Here is a 22,043-nt window from a genome sequence, read left to right as displayed (position 1 = left end):
TAGCGATAAGGATAGGTATTTGAATCAAGTACGATATTATCAATAACGAGCACAAAATACGAACTATCTTATAATTAATTATAGCATTAGCTGTATAGTTTAAATTTAAAACTTGATACGCTTAAATAGAAGTAAAAGGTACTAAGATTATTATTTTTAGTATTCATGCGTTGAGACTAAGCAGAAATCTAATAACGTATACCAATTTAGTAATTGTATCATTTAGTAGGTTTTATTAAATTTTGTCCTTGCCCTTTCTTTATTGAAATTTTTGTATTGAATAAACTAAACTAAAAATTCAATTTGTAGTTTAAAAAACCTTCCTCCTCGCCGAAAACGGTACAGGTGGGATCATCTATCGGCGAACTTAGGAACTGATAAAATAGAAAATGCCGTTTTTTGGCGAAATAAGGAACTTTTGGACTTTTCCAAGGCGGCCAAATGATTCTACGACCTCGAATACACAGGAAAAATGCCCTCGCATTCTATTTAAAACTTTAATTAAGAAAATAAGAAAAATAGCCATTTTATGGACCAAAAAATTGCCGTCCATCTAGCGACAGAAAGATGGAACTAACGAAATACGAAAATTGACATGAATAACAGTGTATGTTCTACAGTTCGATAGAGAGCTGCTATATTTACGTGCATCAGCTGTGGAATGACAGGTGGAATAAAAAATGGCTGAAAATGGGTTGGGGTCGGATGCTGGGTCTCAAGAATATCTTGCAACAGAGATTATTAATTTAGATATTGAAGAGGTAGTCAAATGAGTTTATTACGTAAATACCTAAACCTGTACTTAAACCAATAAAGTTTTTTAGGTTATGTTCTCCTACTTCATTTAATCAATTATTATTTTTATCTTACGTTTATAATAATAATAAAATATTGATCTATCGTTAATAGATTTCTTTATAATAATATTGAATCTTGTTTCTAGGTCGTACTGTTATCTTTTATGTTTACTCAACTTTTAAATAAATATGTATACCACTTAAATATACTCATTTTGTTATTTAATTTAGTAATTATTATCATTCGAAGGCACCAAATCTTATAGTTTATAAATTTGAATTACATTTTACTATTTCAGTTGGACAATACAGAATATGCTATACCTGCTGTGGAGGAATTACCTTCATTAGAAAGTATATTAACAGAACCTGACTGTGCTTCATTATCTGGAACAGACAATGACTTTGGTTTAACACCAGGTGAAAAATTAGGTAGTAGCGAAACAACGAGCGTCGGAAGTCACTTATCGTTAAATTCTTTAAATAAATCGAACAAAACTTCGCAATCAACATCTTCTGGGACTATTTTAAGACATGTCATATTAAAAGGAATATCATCACAAATTGTGTCCGCTAGCGTAAGAAAAAATGTTTTATAATTTTAAACAGTAATAAATAGAATGATTAAACGAATATATTTTATACAGGAAAAGGTGAATGCTGGCTTAGCGAGTGCAGTTGCAGCTGGAGGGAATATGCTAGTAGTTGGAACTAGTCATGGACTGATATTAGGCTTTGATTCGTCGCAAACGTTACGATGGTGTGATCAGGAGGCAAGACATCAGGGATCAGTGTCTGCTTTATGTTTTAATTACGATGGAAGTAGAGTTCTAGCAGGTTTTGCTAGAGGTCACATATTAATGATAGATAGCTCTAATGGAAAAGTATTAAGAACGCTTACCGATGTACATCCGCTTGATACAGCCGTATTACACGTTAAAGTATAATCAGTTTGGTTTATGATGTTACATACTTTCTTTCATTAATCGTATATTACATTATCCTTTATAGTTTACAGATTCACCTAAGGTAGCATTATGCAGCGACAGCGGTGGATCGGTTTTTGAATTAATCTTTACGAGAGTTATGGGAGTACGAGGTTGTGATAGTAGATGTTTATTTAGTGGATCTAGAGGTGAAGTGTGTACATTGGAACCTTTGTTATTAAATCATCTGCCGTCGCATCCCTTGAAAAATTATACATTAGTAGCAATGGCAACATTATCAAAGGTTCTTCAATATTTTTTTAAAGAAAGGTCAAAGATATATTATACTTATATAATTATGTAACGTTTAAATTGTTTAGGTAATAGTAGTTTGCATAAGGCCGCGAATGCGTGTTGTGTTAACTCATCCTTTATCTGGTGCTCCTATAGCACCACCACAATTATCTTGGCAACTTGTTGTCATACAAGCAGCAGATGCTTCTCGTGTAATTGATCCAGTTTTGGCTCTTGCAAGAGACGACGTAGTTCACTTTTATCAAGTAATAATCTCGTATAATTTTGTTTATCAAATAACTACATTATCGTGAAGTTTATATCAATTTAATTGCTTTACTAGGTATGTACCGAAGCTGGTTCAAGAATAAAATTATTTCCGTTAAGAAGAATGACTTTTCCATACACGATAAGTAATTTACGATGGTTGAATCCAAGATCTTTAGCAGTATTGGATACCCAAGAAAGATTACATTTAGTTGATGTAAGAGCACAGGACAATCTGGAAACTTTAGATATGAGTCGTGTTCGTATTTCGTACGCATCTAGCCATTTTAAAGGTTTATCCACCGGTGGAAACGTTTCAAAGGTACTCGAAAATAAAGTATTATTTATTGACACTGCGACTTTGTTAATATCATGTTTTTATTTTTAAAATTAGGCAATGGCATTGGCTGGTGAACGAGCATGTTATAATACCGTGGTAACATTTGGTACCCAACTATTATTATTGGGTACCAAAAGTCTACATGTAGTTTGTATTCGAACGTGGACAGAACGATTGAGACACTTGACGATACAGGTTAGTACATTATAGTGAATTAAATTTTATATTCTGTGTAAATTGTTAATTTTTTAACATTTCAGAGAAGATTTCCAGAAGCTTTAGCATTGGGACTCTCTTTTTATCAAGACAAAGGGAAAGCAGTTGTCGGTCTTCGCGGTTCGAAGCAACGTCGTAAACAAATAGCTCGTGATAAAGTCTGTCAGGTTTTAATTCAGTACATGGAAGAATTGAATCATTGCTGTTCAGATGAAACTTCAGAGTTCGAAATAGTCACCACTTGTGTGGATTATTGTATACAACTAGAAAATACAGATTTATTGTTTGGAAAGTTATGGGATTTAGTCTCGGAATCCGAAGGATTGAAGGCGAGTTATTTACACGCTCTTGAAAGTCCATTATTAGATGGAAGTTTGCGTCCTCGGTTACCACCATTGATTGCTCAACAATTAGTTACTCTTTATGATCAAGAGGAAAAAATAGACTCACTTCAAGCAATTATAGTGTTATTAGACGTTGATTGTTTAGATATTCATCAAGTGAGTAAAATGTGTAATACTATGTAAAAAAGAATTAACTTAATTGGTTATAGAAAAGTTGGTTTAAGAAATATTTACCTAAAAATATTATAGGTAACAACAGTTTGCCGTCAGCGGTGCCTTTGGGAAGCTCTAATACATCTTCAAACGACGGCGTTAGGCGATTTCACTGCTCCTATTCATCAATTAGTGCCGATTTTACACAATTTATTAACAAATTTGAAAGACGGACTAACTCGAGACAGCATACAACTTGGTAATGCACTTCTAGTATATGCTAGCTGCTGCCTTGCCGGTCGTGGTTTTCCCAGAGACGAACTTCCTGAAGGCATGTCTCAAAGAGCGAAAACAGACGTGTTGAGAGCTTTACTTTCACAACACTCTAGCTTAGCTAATGACACAGAGAGGCAGTATCCGTACCTAAGAACTTTACTTCAATTTGATGCAAAAGGATTCCTTGATGTGATTGCGATTGCCTTCCAAGAACCAGAATTTACATCTGAAATGGGTCTTAGACAACGGCAAAGGCTTATAGATATATTATTAAATATTGTTATGCCTAGTACACCGTTAAGCCCAAGGAATCCTGATTACATCAACGATGAACATAGAAATCTAGTTCTTATATTCATAGCTAACGAAGTCGCAGAGAATACTGTTAATTTAGAGCCTAGTATGTTAAATAAAATGATAGAAATATTATGTACTGATTCAAGCATGGGCTCATCGAAAGAACTTAACGCTGATAAAGAAGACGCAATATTGGGATTGTTGCGTTCAAAGAAAATACGCAATATATCAGATAATACTTTACTTAATTTGGCAGAAAGAGCTAACTTGTAAGTAAATTGATTATTCTTTAACGTTGATGTTAGTATTAAATTAATAACGTTTATATTAAATCTCGATAAATTATATCTTATTATTAATGCTAATAGCATCATACATAGTAACTTGTATCGCAGTATATAATGTTGCAGTACGCGAGTTGCAGAGTTACTGTACAGTGCGAGGGAAGATTGGATTTCAGTTTGCAAATGCATGATATCGCATTCATCCAGACATCGTGACGTTTGGGTCTGGTTAAAGAATCTTCCCGCGAACTCATTGCAATCAGTTATAATGGCCAATGTTGAAGCTCTTGTAGGGATCAATGCGAGTCAATTTGCTATTCTTGTAGCAACGCATATGCCAAACAGAGTCGACGAGATATTAGAAAAGTTGGAAAGTATTCCTAACTTGCAATATGCTCTGCTAGAAGCTTTATATCAAATAGTACAATACAAAGAAGAGGATATCACGTTTGAACTGAAAACTGAATTATTTGAGAAATATTTAGAGCTAATGTGTGAATTACGACCGGATCGTGTAAGTGAAAAATTTGATAAAGGTCTTAAAATATACTCTTTCTTAATCTTTTTTTAACTATTTTTTTTAACGTAGGTAATTGAGCATATTCAAGGGTTTCATGGTTGTAGATTGAACGAAGCGCTGAAGATTGTTCAGAAGACAAATCATAAAGATGCTGAAGCAGTAATGTTAGAAAAATTAGGAAATTATCAAGATGCATTTGATATTCTTATAAAAGAATTTCAAAATCATCTTGAATTGGTGAATATATTTTATACAACTAATATAAAAATACAAATATTGGTTGCTAATAATTTGGTATAATTTTGTTTCAGTATTGTCAAAATAAGAGTTTAGAAAATACATCAATCCATACTGCAATTCAGCTTGCGGGATTGTGTAGACGGTCTGCTGGAAATTTAGATTGGATGCCACTTGTGGAAATTATACTTCAAACACACTCGAATAGTAAAGATGAAAAAGGTATGCTGTATTTTAATATAACATGCATATACAGTATTCAACATAAACCTCGAATCATCGTATCAGTGTTTATGTAAAAGTTTACTTTCCATAGTATTTATAAAATAAATACTAACAATCAATAAATTACAGTCGAAAAATTAAGTGGAAAGTTGTTGAGAATTACATTAGAATTTCTTAGTGGTACAACAGCGTTGTCAACTGTATTAGAACAAATACTGAAACATCCATTAGCAACAAGTGGAACGATAGGTGATATCAGACAATTATTATCCGGAGTACTTACGCATTCTCGTTACGAACAAACCTTAGTCGAAACTACAGCACGTTTGGTCAGTCTGGAACTTCATAAAGCATTAAAAAAATCACTAAGGTAATTCATTTTAATAATTATATTGACTTAATATCGTCAATCAATTTTGTAATATTAAAATTTATATATCTTAGGGACGCGGGTAGAGCGTGTGCCAGTGCATCAATAATTTGTGCAATATGTAGACATTTGTTATCACAATGTACAGACTATATAATAGTTTTCAGTTGTGGTCATGGATTTCATTCTGAATGTTTGGAAGAACCTAAATGTTGTTATAAATGTTTGAATACAAAAGGATGGGCATCACTTGTTACGAATACTGTATATACTACTAAATCATTCCATGTAAGTGAATTTTTTAGATAAAAATTGTATCAGCATACACTGTTAAGATTAATTATTTTTAAATTTACGTTACGTTTTACAGGAAACTAAACAAATTCTGCCCCCAGAATTTATGCGTAATAAAGATCTTTCTTTAAGACTTGCACCACCTACTTCTTTACCAGATCTTGAGGGTATTTTTTAATCTAGTCTTCAAATATCAAAATACGGCAACACACTTTTAAATGGTGTGAAGCATTTTGATAGTAGAAATGATGCGATGTCGTATACGTGTACATTACATTAGATCTCGTTTTCATTCCATCAACATCACATTATTTTCTTTCCATATTTCACGTAGAAGATATTATTTTAACAATGTTCCCTTATTATTCACTTTTATTACTATATATGTATATATATATACACATACCATTTTATTATATTTTTTCCAAATATTTCATGCTCATTATTTAAGTCATTTCTCTGTTCAACAGGATTCAATTTATCATATGTTTGTACATTGTAAATTAATATTATGTCTAATATCATTAAGGATTTAAATACTATTATCAATGTAAATTCTATTTGCCCAATGTGCAGCACGTTGCCAAATATCATTCATTAAGCCAATAAAGATCTTAATTAAATAAATTCATTTTTATTTGCTGTTAATAATCATGTATTGTTCTGAATATAATGGTTTATCGTAAAAATTTTAAACTAATGAATAAATATGTGCAGAATAAACACTTTTTTACGTTGGATAATAAGAATTAATCGTTTTACGTTTAGTATTTTTGATAATGAAAACTGGTTTCTTCGGAACATTTTCCATTAGAACATAATTAGGATCAATATATTCATGATCTAGTAATTCACCGGTTAATAATTTGATAACTAACGAAAAAATGCTTAAATCAGATAAAAACGATTTCTGTGCAGGTAACAATTCAACATTAGTGACATATTTGTCTATTGCAGTCTCCAATTTAATAAGATGCGGAGTGATATTTGTTATAGACAAATACTGTTGTAACTGTAAGATGAAAACAAGATATTAAACTATTCTTTTATTCCCGATAATTTATCTTAATATAAAGCTAAGCAATTTTTTTACCTTACTATCACACTTTTTTAAACTATGTATAAGTTCTTCGCTTTCTGTAATTAATTGGTATCCTTTTCGGATATATTCTTTATTATAAATAGATTGATTAATTTTAAGCGATTTTTTTAATAAGATAATTTCCTTCTTTACTTTATCAAGAATAACTGATAATGGTACACCGTGTAACGTTCGACTGGCCATTTGAATTTTAGAATACTTGTCGCAAATCTATGCAAACGTATGATTAAATTATTTTCAAAATTCTACAGTGTGTCAAAAATGGTGTACAACTCGAATATACATAGACAGTTCTTTCAGAACTTTTTAGAACCTGGATTTTTGTACACTATTTTTAAGACAAACTTAATATAAAATAAAAAAAAGAAAATTATACTCTAAAGATACATGTTTTACCTGACGATTCACAGAAGTCCATGAATGTGAAATTTGATCTGCGAATTGTTTTATTTCATTTCCTGATGAGTGGTGTGCTTCAGCTAATTTCCATAGGGAATCAAGTTTATCCGCGAGGCCACGTGATACATTATTGTACCATGTGAGCTTAGTTTCCAATTCATAACCGATTTTTAAATTATAATGATTCTCTATTTTTAAAATAGCTACCTATATAAATATTGAGATTCTATATCTAGTGGTCTATTTTCAATTATACACTCTCTTGCATTTTTACAAGTATCGGTTTTTAATCTTTTTTAATTTTTGTTTTGTTCACTAACTCTTTCATGTTAAACAATTATTAAAAAAATATATTCGAAACTAATGTATTTTTAGGTGTTTTTATAATAATAATTTTGATGAAACTAATAACATTCCAAACATGAAAGAGTTAAATTGTTTACTCACATTTCTTTCGAGTGTTTTCATGAGTTCGTTGCAGGGAAGCTCCTCCTTTTTTATTGCAAGCTCCATTTGAAAATTATAGAATGCCTTTATCACAAATTATAGCAATATTCTAACGATAAGACACGTTAACAAAACGTTAAAACGCATTACGTGCATCCATCAACTTTATATTATATTCATTGGAAACCGCGTTAGTCTTTTTTTTTTAATATAATGAATATCGGTTTCTATGGATTTATTATCCGTTTTACTTTGTCCACAGTAATATTTCAAATATTTGTACAAACGACATTTTCATTTTATTTAAAGTAATTAGTACATAAATTAAATCTGGCATTTATTCGCTATTTGTCGCTGTACAGTCGATATCACATACGTTTACAATAGACATACCGATTTTAAACTTCCAAATTCTGTTCTTTTACGTAGTACATGTATTTGAATGTTACGAAGACCATTTTTTACTGTGTATCGCAGTAGACAGTAAGAACATCGTGCTTAATGTAAGGCTATATCACGGTAATTATACATTTACCGCAATATTAAGCTAATGTGATTATTTATTAACACTAATATTTGCATCTAATATTTAAAATAAAGACACAGGTCTAATGTGCATCCTTCAAATTCATGTATCTTTGAAAATAAAAAAAATTAGGAATTATAAAATCTGTATCAGTTGCCAGATTGCAACGTATGCTTGTTGTTTTTATTTTGGCTAGTACTTAATTTGTAGAATAATATAACGAGGTATTATATTATAACAAGCGGGTAAAACAACCAGCTTCTTTTATACTTGACCTAACAGATTATCTATGGCTTTGTAACTCTTAATGCTCTATGAAAAATCCGTAATATTAAAATTTTACATTTACCTATATAATTTACAATTTTTTTTTGCTTTAATTTATATTTTAATAACTTGGTATTATTAATCATTATCATTAAACACTCTCCATTCCACACTCGCTCTGGAATTATATTTATATATGTATATGTATATTTTATATTTAAAAAAAGAAAAAAATCAAAGTCACATGTAATCATGGAAATATATTTAAGAGAAAATCTTCGCTTACTGATTGATCATTGGAATCATAAATTTCTTTTTACAGTAAGCAATCGTGAACACCATATTTCTCGATACTCATCGCTTGATTAGATTCATTTTATTCTAATTCAGAGAGAGAGAGAGGAGTGTCTTTGCTGATTAAAACAAAGGACGGATCATTATGCTACGAAAATGAAATTATAAATCTTTATCCCATTCTATTTCTGTAACATTAAAATTAATTTAATTTTGTTTTTTCACTTAATATCTGCAGAATTTTTCTGTTGAATGATGTATGGACACCCATTAATTTCTATAAGCAACTAAAGTCATTTAATTATGCATATACATTAATTAAATTCAATTATAATTCCAATATAATAATAGTCTTAATAATTAATATTAATATCAAATCATTAAAAATTTCTGTATTATCGTACAAATAGAATCGTTAAATTATTTTACAAATATGTAATGCCAATTAAATAACAAGAACATAATTTTACGATTAAAAAATGTATTTAAGAGTTGATAAACTCCTAAGTGATATATCGTTTAAACTTTAAAGATTATTCACGTAACTTTGAAACATTGCATCCATACATACACTATACGTAGTCTAAATTAATAATACACGTATTGTAGCACAATTTTATAACAAATTTTGCTTGCTTCACTTTGAACACAAAATTGGCAGAGCTGCTGGTACTCATCTTCCGTGTACTATGTAGTACATTGTCAATAGACATAATATGAGCTACAAGACAACGATAGAGTACGTTCAAACTCTGTCAGGAACATGCAAAGTTATCGCGATGCGGTTTAGCGACTTGTTTACAATGAATGTTGAATAACTTTCAAAATTAATCATCTAAATCGGTACTAACATCCGTACTTTAATTTAAATGTATTGAAAAATTATCATTTGCTTTAGCAATTCAAAACTAACGAAGTCTTTCGACAACAAGAATTTCTCCCAATAATTTAACCTGTCCTGTTTTATCCCCGTTGCCAATGGCCATGAGAATGATTATGGTATCTGTAATGTTGAGGCCTATAATTTCTACCATGCCGTGACCGAGTATAGCTAGAAGTATTATAATAATGTTTCCGGTAATAACCACCACCGGAAGCTCGGTTCCATGTTTTGCTATTTTGATATTCTTGAAAAGGATTATAATCAGTATTGCTTCTATCTTCGTACGTTCGATGATCCTTCACTTTTTTCACTCTACCTCGATCTATCTCCTCATCGTCTGTATTGAAATGCCGCTTACGTTCTTCTCGTCTATCATTGTCAACCTCTCTGTCTAAATGTGTCCTGTTACCATTCCAATTTACAACTGTAAATAAATAAACGCGTTATACATTATATTGAATTTTATAGAAGAAATTAGTGTAAATAATCTTTTAAAACAGAAAGGTTTATGCTTGGCTTGTGATTAAACACATCATTTAATAGTAATATCTTAATACTTAATATAATTTTGTAATAAGAGATTTGACAGAAATACTTTCAATTTAATAAATTATAATACTGAAAAACCATATTTTGGTACTACCCACAATTTATCATTTAAAACCACACTTAAAATATTATTAAAACTATTAATTTTTTCTTGAGACTCTAAGCGGTATTTTAGGCTTTAGGGTAGTTGGATTAAAGGTTCCCGTTGTTTGTACGTTTGCCTTATTGTTCAGTGTTGAACTTTTTGATTTAGAATGCTTGACCGCACAAGATTTTGAAGGAAAAGGAGCTGGACTCGGGTTCTTCGATAGAATTCTTTGGTTGTACTGACCGGAAGAACTGCCGTAACCACGGTGAGACATCTTTAATAAATGCGAAACTGTGTCGGAACGATTTGTTCCATTAAAATCTCTTAACGCTGCAACACTGGGTGTTGTACTGTTTTGATTAACTTTATTTACGTCTTCTCTATAAAAATGAAAGAAATTGTTCATGTATCATGAAGTTTAATCGGGTAAGAGCAATAATATTTAATAAGCAATTATTAAGACTTACTTATCAGTCACGGACCACCCATTGGGTGCTGCAGTCGACGTAGGGGAAAATGTATCTTTTGAAACTTGCCAACCTTTCATATTGCTATTTGCAGCTTTAGTAATTACTTTCTCGTCTTGTCCTGTTTTCGCTCTAACAGAATGATGCCATTTACTTTTATTAGTGCTACTACTTTCTGTCTTACCATTTGCTTCTAATTTACCGTTCTGGTACATTATTGGAGTGGTACTGTAACTGGAACCATTTTGTGCCTTTGCACACTGTGTTATACTACTCTGATTCTGTGAAACATTATTACCACCATTTGCCTTCGACGTAAATTTCTGTACTTCTTTTGAACTAAAAACTGTTTTCGGCAAGTTATTTTTAATCGGAGAATTTTTTGGTGTACCATTAGTGGCACTAGTAGATGTGTTCGTTTTTGGCGCAGTACTTGAACTTGTATGATTTTTTAACGGTACAATGGAATTAACATCTTCTTCTTCGCTGGATCCGTCATAAGGAACTAAGCTATTCCCATTTAAGATTTTTCCATTTTTAATATGCATAATTAATCTCGGTTGTGATTTATCCTGTAATTTTTGCGGTAACTGTGGTCCAATAAAATTTGTGCTCTTCTGTGAAGTGAATTGAAGCACCGCGCTCTTGTTCGTCGATGCTTGCAAACTTGTTTCGGACTTTTCAGTATTGTCTTTATTGACTGATGTACCATTGAGCGATCCGTTTAGTGAAATTAATCCAGACGTTGATGGTTTAGGAGCTACAGTTTTATTCTTTGGACTTCCCGGTGACGATAACGTATTGTTTACAGTCATTGTACCATTTAATTTGACAGTCTGCTGAGTTTGAACCGGAGTTGGTGTTTGCTGTTCCATTTCAAAGATCATTATATATGCGTTTGTACTCAACACATTATTCAAACTAATCGGACGAACCTGTATAAAAATAACGAATAGAAATATTATCACTATGCACAAGGAAATAATTCGATAAAATATAAATGCCAAATTATTGGTAATACGTACACAAGAATCGTCGAAGGAATAATATTGGCCTGTTGAAACTTTAGCAACTGCTGTGTAATGCCCACAATTTACCGATGGACCCATATGTGTAACTATTGACATAAGTTTATATGTAAGTGGTTGTACAGCTTCTCCAGGTTCTCTCCAAAGATAAGGACCCATATCTATAGTCTGCTTAAAACCTATATGTTTTGATATTTTTCCTCCTAGAACGCTGAACCTCTTTAATTGCACACAGAGCACTTTAGGAGGTCGTTCTAAGCTAAACTGTTTTGTAGCAGGAACTCTTTTTTTACAAGCTTCACATTTATAGTCATTGTTATCTAGTTGTTCACGACTAAAATAACTAGTTAATGCTTCATCCAGAGTATTTGCTTTACGAATGTCTACTAATAAGTCCTGCAAAAATTTAAACATACGATTACATTATCCTACGCATAATACGCTATTTAAAAATTAATTTTTAAACGTACTTGAAAGTGTTGAAATGTAGTGGAAACATGCCGACACTGTAGGCACTTTACTTCAGTACGGATATAACCACCAAATATTTGATTAATAGGTGTTGTTTCTTTAGAATAACTGTCTAGTTTGCTGGCTTTATGTCTTGCTAAATAAGCTTTTTCCATGCCTTCCAATAAATAACGTAAAAATTCATGCGCATCTTCTTGCTGCCCAGGCACCATGGTTCGACAAATAACTAAGGAATAAATCCAAATAACATATAAAATGTTTATTATTTCAATAACGATTTAATAATATCTTAAAATTTTCAATACTTACGTTTTAATTTGTTATATATGTAAAACGGCTTGATAGCACATCCCGATTTTTGATGACTAAACTGTAAGGTCTTAGCCACTGCACATGTAAGGCACTCTCCACCTCCATCTAAAACTATCCTATTATCAAAATACGATACAAAACTGTGGAATTATAATTTCAATTCTTTTTCATTTATAGAGTACAAATAGAAAATTATACATTTTGAACACTCACCGTTTTGTTCACACTTTGATGTATGATGCGAATCAGATAATAACCAGTTAACAAGCGCTGGTATATGGAACAGAGCTTGAAGAGTGCTATTTAAGTAACAAGTATTTCCAACATTATACATGCCAGCTCCAACTGGAAATGTCTCTTTCCAACCCAGGCTAACTTTCTTGGGTGGATATAAAACAACACTTGGTTCTGGCAAACTGGGTCCTTTGCTTGTTTTTTCATTTCTTTTTATACAATTTGTTCCATCTTTTGTTTTACCATCTAAATTTTCAGAGTTTGGCAAGCTCAATACAATATATTTGGCTTTAAGTTGATCCAAAATTGTTGTTTGATAATCATCTACTTCCTTGTATTGAATTTCTGATTGGAGAATTCTAGATGCATTGTTAACCAAGCATGAAGATAAATCATCCGATGATTTAGGCTGGTTAGTCTCCAAAGAACGACAGAGTGTGGCCGCAACAGGGTCACATATGCTTACAGCAGGCATTTTAGCTTAGTTTTATTTGACTTCAGACTTATATTATTTGTTTCTCCTATGACATATAAAACAATATAAAATATATTAATAAAAAAGAATAATGTTTAAAATTAATTATTTTTCACAAATCTAGAAACTAATAAATAAATAATAATTTCAGTTTTATTTACTGAGTAATAAATTTATAATATACATTACAAAGAGTAAACAAATAGTTCACTATATTTTGTTATTGAAAATATAAAAAAATCACATTACTTTTTTTTTAATAATATCATGAATTTAATACAATTACTGCACAAATTATCCGAATAATTACATTAGAATAAACGAAATTTGTCGCAATATAATAATTTTAGGTGTCCTTTTTTCTTATTTAAGATATATACGTACTACAAATGCACGAATTCCAGGAATGTCGAAACGTAAGGGTTAATTTCACTACTAATTCATTGATGATCGCATTTCTAACGATGAATTGAACGACTAAATTACGATTTATTTAATAGAAAAAACAAAAACATTGAATTACGTTAAATTTTTTCTATGATTACACAGTACCACTCCGAACACGTAACGAAGTACACTAAAAGCACGCGGCATGCAATTGATACCGCGCCAACAGATTCATTGTTTACGTTCTTCTTGTGATTATATACGTTATAACTTGTAGAAATAATTTTTATTGAAAGTATTATAACACATTTTACATTATAAACGATATTTTCCCACCACAAACATGTACAATCACAACGCTATCGATTAATTCGAAATTCCACGCGCTTACGTGCCTCGAAACGGTTACCGGATGAGTTTAACTGAGGGCGCGTGTCTCCGGTCACGAGTCATTTTTTTCCCGCGTACTTTCTCACACTTACCCCACTTGTGTTTATTCAGATGAAATACCAACGTTAATTTCAATAACAGACACTGTTAAAAGTAGTACATGTCTATATTACCCGACATGTTTTGAATTGTTAGTTTCGAAGCATGCAAAAGCAAGGGGCCATCTATCGTAATGTCAGCCATTTGCAATTACACGGTTGGCCATTAAACTGTTTCCGTTGGGTTCCGATGCGTCCAAAAATATTAGATCTGGTTTTCATGTTTATAGATGTTTATAATAGCCAAAATGAAAACATCGAAATAGTAATAATTGGTCTGTGATGAGAAAATATACTTATCGGTAAACACTTTTTCGTTCACTCTGCGCATATTGGGTTTGATTGGTTCTACATACTTTGTAATCAAGGACAACACGCAGGTGGTCAACGACGTTTGTGACACGAATGTGCATATCCAGTGATCTTTTATTTAGTATATTCTTTTACATTATCATTTCTTTTCATGTTTTTTCCACTGTTCATATATGTATTTTTGTCTACCATGTATATGTCCACAAAGTAAGGTGTAAGCTATAGATGGGCACCGTACTGGTAAAGGAGTCTACTGAACATAGCTGAGATGCGCAAAATAAGTCCTTACATTTTTTTATGACGAGGACATATAAATAAATTAAAACAGGAAAGGAAATAGGATCAAGAAACAAAATTAAAAGAGAAGACAAACTAGAGAAAACAGAGAATATAATTATTTTGTTCAACGAGAGAAAAGTAGTGTCGAGCGATGAATTTTCCGTCCATGCTGCGCAGGTCTCCTCTGGTTCGTTCTAAGCAGTTCCAAGCATGACTCATTGAGCAGACAATTTTTGAAAATTATTATCATAGTCTAGGAATAAAATTTACCATGCAATGTAAATTCCTATCCGATGATGGGGGGGCTACATATCCCTCTTACCATTCTGATATTACATATGTCGTATGTCATACGCGATATTGTCAGATCAGAATAAAAGTATTGGAGCTTTGATTTACACAATTTTAGATATCCACCAATAGCAATTATTTATCGTCCAACTTCGACCAATCAGAATCGTCGCTATCGGCTGAGTACGCAGGTCTGACTCGGTGCGTCATTCCTCTTCGAAACTTTGTTCTGAGTGCATGTGTTTGTAACAAGTAAGATTAAATTGTATTAAAATATTAAATTAAATTGTGTTTCGGATATCAGCAGTACATAAAGTGCAAAGAGAAGTTAAAGAGACATCCAGATCCCTGATTTCTGGCATTAGTACGGCATTTTCTTCAGAAATGCGTGAGTTGAAATTTTTTACTCCTGTCACGAATTTAATTTGAGATTAGAACAGCATTATCTTAATTATTTTCCTTTTATATCGATAATTTCTTGTACTATATTAAAGTTTTTATGTTCTTGGAATTTTTTTCTCATAATTTATTGTTTTAAACTGTAAACATAGGTTTCTATATTTTTGACTATTCCGTTCATGTACACGTGAATTAAAATGATAGTTTTCTTGTTTATTCTGTTTTCATGTGAATAATTTCTTAAATAATATCGAATTTCCTATGGTTTTCTACTTTCTTTTCGGTAATTTAGTGTTTTAAATAGAGAAAAGTGATTTTGATTTATTTTCAATATGGCGTCTATATTCAGAACAATCAAGCGCCAAATTCAAATGTTCAACATTTTGTGCAACTCTTGTTCAACTCTTTGTTTGTTTTATAGAAGTAATTTATATGACTGTTGGTAGAATTAATTGTTTATTTATGTGCTGTTTCGTGTTATTTTATTCTAACATTTTAAGGATATATTTTTTAATTATTAATTAATTCCTTGACGATCAAAACTATAATTTTTGTCTTAATAATATCTTTATTAATCGCTATAGATAATTTTTGCTTACAAAATATACAGATTAACAGAACTTTCAAGCGACAAGGTAATAATATTTTAGATAAAATATTTTTAATGTATATTAGCCATTAGTAGTAGCTTTATTACGTTTACGATGGCGAAAGGGAACATCGATATCTGATACTATAATTTTTCTATCATACTTATTTTATTATTAATTATAAGTACTGGAATGATTTTTATTACAATAATTTGTTTTCTTCTGCATATTAAAAAGGGAATGGGAGTTTCGTTTCGTGTATGCGTATACTAAAAAGTAAGATTGAAACCATGCAATTAATCAGTACTCTATCTGAATGTGATCAATAATTATCCGTAAGAAATCTACATTTCTTCTCAAATACTCTGGCAGTGATAAAACAGACGAAACTTTTCGTTTGAAAAGTTTGCTTTATCTACTGTATGACTATAAAAATTTAATTATTGGATTAATGAACTGTGCGTGCCTCAGAAGTAGTCTCGCGGGTTAGCACAGAAACAAGAGGAATACTTTCGACACATTACCCTGCTCTCTAGTTTTATATGAGATTAACTGATAGATGGTAGAGGCCCGTCAGTGCTGCATTCTGGCCACTTAGATTATATTTTTTTCACAAGATTTCTTGCGGGGCACACACTGTGCGCGGTTGACAAGAAGTCATCCACAAGACTTCGCGGGACTTCTTGTTAGCTGCGCACACTTCACTGCATAATCTTGGATTTCGATACTCGTTTTGAAATTTGTGATTATACGACAAGGTGTATTAATTACTGTACCACGAAAACAATATCGAATGAATATAATGATGAAAAATTACGCCATCGTGAACGTGTTATCATTATTCTGTAAACGTTATTATGATATTGTATCTAGTTCTAAACTTATCGGTAGAACTTTCTCAATTACGTGTACTAACCGGCAATGCGTCAGTGCATTCGTGCCGTTACAAAATTTTCATTGCATTAAGCCGTTTTGACTCGTTTTTGATACGTCTCCTTAACTCGTATCTGATAAAGTTTAATCTTCCTCTTTAATTTGGTTTGAAAATTATAAGCAGCTAAAAAAACGTTATAATTAATGTAATTGATACAATATTGCTAATTTAGTAATTTAATTAGAAATTTAAAAAAAGGAATAGATCATTTTAGCTAAATATGAACTTGATACTAATTCCTATAACAGTTACTTTTATCAGACACGAATTAAAAGCCATCCACTACTAACTCTAATTAAAGTTCGTCTTAATGATTTCCATGTGACATCCCGATTGGTCATTAAAACGGCTATCGGTATAACAATAAGAATATTAATAGTGATAATCATCTTTACAGCCATCAAATATCCTCGATGGCTATCGAAAAGTTATCATTGCAATCTATTGAATTCAATCTACTTTTCTTTTTTTTTTCCTTTATCACTTTATGTATCTCTGTTGTACATTCTAGTAATTACTGCAAAATATTTGGCGTGTATATCCGCGTGTATATCCACGTGTACCATAGACTTCCTTTGGTTATATTCGGGGTATGGAAAAGGTGCTTTGCATTATTCTTTTCTCTTTTTACATAAAACCAAGTTTACATTGGTATAGTTATTTAGTTCAATTTTTGGTCAACCAACTGCAGAACTGGAAAAATGTCTATGGAAAGTAATGCAGAGTACACGCGACCGTACCACGCTACATTAAAGATTAATCAACAAAAGTCAAAGATCTAGGCGCAAAATATATCTCAATTCCTTTTTCTAACGTTAAGAAGCAACAAAATTGATATTTAAAAAAAACGGAGGAATCATGTGATAATATCGGCATTCGACGGTATAGACAATCTCGTAGAGCACCATTATAAAAACTCTTACAACTAGGTGTGTGCGTTGAATGACTTAATCTTAATTTGGATAGCAACATGCAACAAGGAATTAGCTTTCTTCTTAATTATAATATTGAATATTATAATTAATTCAATAAATAAGATGGATATTCACCATATAACTAGTTGCATTTATTTTGGAACAAAGCATCAATAAAATAATAAATAGTTATAAAGAATAGAGTTGGGAGCCAATGATGTTTTTCTAAAAAATTTTGTTTTTCCTTGTTGCACCTTATCCAAGATCCGCTTCGTATTAAACACTACTGTAGGAGTAATATCTTGGGGAGAAATATTCATTTTCAAAATGGTAGAGCATTAGAGAAAAAGGAAACGATAGATATAATTTTAATCGAAGTGATGTTCCTATTCGTAGAACAAAAGAATTAGAATCAACCGAGGGAGAAAACATAAGAATTTGAATCTGAAGCTTCCCCCAAAAATATTTCCATCGCATTCCTTATGTATTATAAATTACGTCACGTTCGAAAATAATTACTTGCTCGCCTAAGAACATATTCATAGTTATTCCTCGCCGAAACTATTCGTCCACGCTAATTCTTCCTAAGATATACATATATGTAAAGGAAGCAAACATTTTACAAATTAAGGCAAACGTCTCTCACTGTAGAAGTAAATCTCATCAGCGAATGGTATGTCGTTCGAGAAGAAACGAATTTTTCTGACAACGGTGTGTTTAATCGCTCTTTCCCATTTACTTCTTTCGGCTGTATTATACGAATAGCAATGAAAAAATAGTTATCTACGTATCGCTTGCTCAATAGATATGTTTCCTTCGAAATTCTTTGCTCGTTGCAAAAAAGAACAAACGCACACGTTTACATGCTGAAATTAGCATTTTATGGAACTAAATACGTACGTGCCTATATGGACCATTAATGCTACGTTAAGTATTATGAAATTGTCAAAGTGGATGTAAAAAATCACTTCTACGTAATACGTTCAGCTAAGATATTTTAATGGCTCGCGTACATGAGGACGGGGTACAGTGCATCGCATTGCAAAAATTTACACTGATAGCATACCGTGCCAGCTCGCAATGGATTGTTTTGCGATATAAAATTTGACGGCTATCTTTTTTAAATTGCGAATTATACGCAAAAATTTACTTGCTAGCCGTTGATGTGGTTCGTTACGATCCGACAAACGATCTAATTCATTTTGATCCGACCCGACCCGACCCGACTCGACCCGATCAGATCTAATCCGAGCCGGTCCGATCTGATCCGTCCCGATCCATTCCGAGGTAACTCGATGCAACCCGATTAGTCCCGAGGCGCGAGCTTTAAAAGAACGATATGGTTCGTTTTGATCCTGTCTCGTGAACTGCGGGCTAAAACAAGGATTTGGTTTCAAAACCATTGCTAGTAAACTAAATGGAAAATATTATGGGTGTAAACTTTCTCTACGATGTATGCGTCTATCCATATGTTTTATGTTATCGTATATGTTTACATTTAATTTTATGTTTTATCCTTACGATTACTAGTGAAATCGAATGGATTTATTTCGTGAACATTATAACAAACATGGTTGATTAAGCTCTCCATTTATCTCGTTCTCATTCTAACGAAGGAAAGGACAGTTCTACTTTTTCACTCCGTAAAGATGAATTCGTCGTTTTTGCTATAGGAGAGAACGCTATTATTATCGTTAGCTATCGATGAGAAAATTGGTAAAAATTTTGAACGATAGACCTTTACGATGACAACTATATGGTTGGATTCACTTTATACCTTTAAACGACAACAGTCAGTTATCAACTGTTGAATAAATATTTAACAATAACTGCAATTAATAACTTTCAGTATCATTGACTTCTATGTATTAGTAGATAAAGATAATTCATACATTTTAATAAATATATGTTTTTTGAATTTATTTTTAAAACCTTCTTTGTTGTGGGTATGCATCAGAATTAATTATTCAAAATTCATAGAAGAAATTATTATTTACAATCTCCTTTCTTGTATTTACTTTTAGAACCTATTACTATACATATAATTTTATTAAACTCGCATGATATTTTTAATATAAACATGAGACTGCGGATGTTTATAATATGTATAAAATATTAGGCTGATAAAATTTGCAATTTTCTTTTTTTTTCCAATAGAATTTGTTAAAATTAAAAAAAGGTTACAATTTTTTTGATAATTTTTCAATTCCTCTGCGCTTAACTTGGGTTATTTTGGATTAAACTATGTGGGGAGGTAAAGTTTAAAAAACAAAAAGAAATATAAGGAAGCTAATAGAAAACAGGCGATATGTGCAGAACATGCATTACGCAAAACATATCAAATAAAAAATGTAAAATAATTTTTATTTTTATTTATTTATTTTGCAAAATATACATTTTTTTAGAACCGTCTAATGACAAAACAAATTTCTGTCTAGGTCCTACTTCTTTATGCATAAAATATGCATTTGCATAAACATCCGCAATCTAGTTATGATTTTTCATTTTTGTCAAAGTTATGTTTAACATAAGCTTATCTTTCTCGTATATTTGAACATTATTTTTCGCTGTTAAATATGCAATAAAACTATTTTTATTATTCCTTTATTATTAGCATTTTGATGGCCTCACGTATTTATCATTTTCATACGTAACTTTATACTTTATTTATATTTACTTACAATTTGAGAATTGGTAATTTTGTTATTTCAAATATTCTCGCAGTAATTTTAGTTTGATACACAAAAAATATATAAAATTACAAGAGCTACCAATTTAATAAAATACGTGGCCGTCAAACTGTTAAATTACATTTACAACTGTAATTTGCCTTTTTAATGTTATATGGACTAAGATTAAAAAAGAAATTGTTATTCTGCAGTTATTTAATTATTTTTATTTTTATCTCTTTTGTTTCTAACTAGTTATTTCTCCTCTCTATAAGATATGTTTCTTTTATCTATTATACTCTAAAATCTTTTCTTATGTAAAAATAAATAAGTGCCAGTGTTTCTTTTATTATATACAATTTGTAAAGTACATTAACCCTTCTTTGCATTATGTTGCAAATCTGTTACATAAATTCCTTATATTTTTTAAACAGTTGTAGCTATAAATTCTATATCATATAATGTTGCAAATTTTTAATATTATATAGTTTTATTTGAAATGAAAAGCAGTATTTCTTTTCAAAATTAAAAAGTTCATGCAACGAAGGGTTAAAAGTTAACCCTTGAACAGCAGAGCCTGAGTCAAATGTGACCCAAACTCAGAACACATATACAAGGATATCAATTTAAAGTTAAATGTATAATTTTTAAAGGAAAGAATTTCATATGTTAGAAGAATAATTTTTAAAGGAACATTGTGAAATTTAAAAAATGAAAATAATATACAAAATTAAATTGCTCTCTTTACGGTCATTCGAGGGTTAATTGAGAAAGGAAAATCAGTGCATCGTTTTAATATTTTACTTGTTCATCGTCAAAGGATCATTTACTGTCATTCGAGCGTATAAAGTGAATCCCATTCATATACAACGTGAACTATTTAATTATATTACGCATGAAATAGAAAATTTCATATGATTCTAACAGCCTTTCTGGGATCGATACGATCATTTCTTCGAGCAATTATCCTTAAATTTGACAATATTTAATCCCCCATCGAGAATCTTTATGCTCATTTCAATCTTAACACACGAACGAGCAACCTTAACGCCTATGGACTAAGCCTAAACATCTATTTATGTTTCGTAATGTGAAGCACATCATTTTAATAATATTCGTCTCTCGGTATGTTTCAGCGTTCGTGGCCTCGTTCATTAAACTTTGATAAGTTCGAACCACTTTCTTCATCATTGTCGAACGACAAATGTTTTCATTTATCTCGTATTCTACGTCGTTTCATCTTTTTTAGGGCTACTTTACAAAAGTGAACCGCATTATGTTTATCTTTGTCAAATCCTTATGATATTTTTCATTGATATTCTTCTCCTCGTGAACTCGTTTGATGAATTGTGAAACTAACTTAAAAGAAAAAAGAAAGAAAAAATTGATATTCCAATG

At 31.2% G+C, this 22,043-nt stretch overlaps 3 protein-coding genes and 1 long non-coding RNA gene across 9 annotated transcripts in view; 2 read left to right on the top strand and 2 right to left on the bottom strand.

Moving 5' to 3' along the window:
• Positions 1 to 586: 586 nt before the first annotated feature.
• Positions 587 to 6,360, top strand: Vps8 (vacuolar protein sorting 8). Of its 2 annotated transcripts, none has more exons than XR_004582633.2 (15): positions 587 to 761; positions 1,097 to 1,375; positions 1,445 to 1,738; positions 1,809 to 2,027; positions 2,104 to 2,283; positions 2,361 to 2,606; positions 2,679 to 2,819; positions 2,885 to 3,340; positions 3,434 to 4,179; positions 4,321 to 4,708; positions 4,784 to 4,951; positions 5,026 to 5,173; positions 5,306 to 5,546; positions 5,707 to 5,834; positions 5,917 to 6,360. XR_004582633.2 is itself a non-coding variant. In XM_034336155.2 (15 exons), the coding sequence occupies exons 1-15, from the start codon at positions 681 to 683 to the stop codon at positions 6,016 to 6,018; spliced, it is 3,903 nt and encodes a 1,300-aa protein (XP_034192046.2). In that variant the 5' UTR covers positions 589 to 680; the 3' UTR covers positions 6,019 to 6,360. The 2 variants fall into 2 exon arrangements, 1 of the variants encoding a protein (XP_034192046.2); XM_034336155.2 differs by having other exon boundaries at positions 589 to 761; positions 5,621 to 5,834.
• A 111-nt stretch (positions 6,361 to 6,471) lies between these two features.
• Positions 6,472 to 9,209, bottom strand: LOC117609837 (uncharacterized). Its single transcript, XM_034336599.2, has 4 exons — positions 7,789 to 9,209; positions 7,339 to 7,548; positions 6,934 to 7,152; positions 6,472 to 6,852 (listed from the first exon to the last, which is right to left on the bottom strand). The coding sequence occupies exons 1-4, from the start codon at positions 7,852 to 7,854 to the stop codon at positions 6,571 to 6,573; spliced, it is 777 nt and encodes a 258-aa protein (XP_034192490.1). The 5' UTR covers positions 7,855 to 9,209; the 3' UTR covers positions 6,472 to 6,570.
• A 191-nt stretch (positions 9,210 to 9,400) lies between these two features.
• On the bottom strand, positions 9,401 to 14,786 carry scny (ubiquitin specific peptidase 36). Of its 5 annotated transcripts, none has more exons than XM_076689894.1 (9): positions 14,614 to 14,785; positions 14,252 to 14,534; positions 12,887 to 13,428; positions 12,671 to 12,778; positions 12,361 to 12,587; positions 11,888 to 12,286; positions 10,863 to 11,797; positions 10,639 to 10,775; positions 9,402 to 10,182 (listed from the first exon to the last, which is right to left on the bottom strand). In XM_076689894.1, exons 3-9 carry the CDS (start codon positions 13,380 to 13,382, stop codon positions 9,839 to 9,841), a joined length of 2,646 nt encoding a protein of 881 aa, XP_076546009.1. In that variant the 5' UTR covers positions 13,383 to 13,428; positions 14,252 to 14,534; positions 14,614 to 14,785; the 3' UTR covers positions 9,402 to 9,838. The 5 variants fall into 5 exon arrangements, with proteins under 5 accessions (XP_034192319.1, XP_076546009.1, XP_076546010.1 ...); XM_076689895.1 differs by having other exon boundaries at positions 14,252 to 14,468; XM_034336428.2 differs by lacking the exon at positions 14,252 to 14,534 and having other exon boundaries at positions 9,401 to 10,182; positions 14,614 to 14,786.
• A 581-nt stretch (positions 14,787 to 15,367) lies between these two features.
• The window catches only part of LOC143305713 (uncharacterized), a 55,957-nt gene continuing 49,281 nt past the window's right edge, over positions 15,368 to 22,043 (top strand). Inside the window, exon 1 of the long non-coding RNA XR_013062824.1 lies at positions 15,368 to 15,527. This is a non-coding gene — a long non-coding RNA (uncharacterized LOC143305713). The remainder of the gene's footprint in view (positions 15,528 to 22,043) is intronic.

Source organism: Osmia lignaria, chromosome 9 (assembly GCF_051020975.1).
Source record: "Osmia lignaria lignaria isolate PbOS001 chromosome 9, iyOsmLign1, whole genome shotgun sequence".
NCBI classification, from domain to species: Eukaryota; Metazoa; Arthropoda; class Insecta; order Hymenoptera; family Megachilidae; genus Osmia; species Osmia lignaria.
Note: the sequence above shows the minus strand (reverse complement) of the source record. Positions and strands in the feature narration are given on the sequence as shown.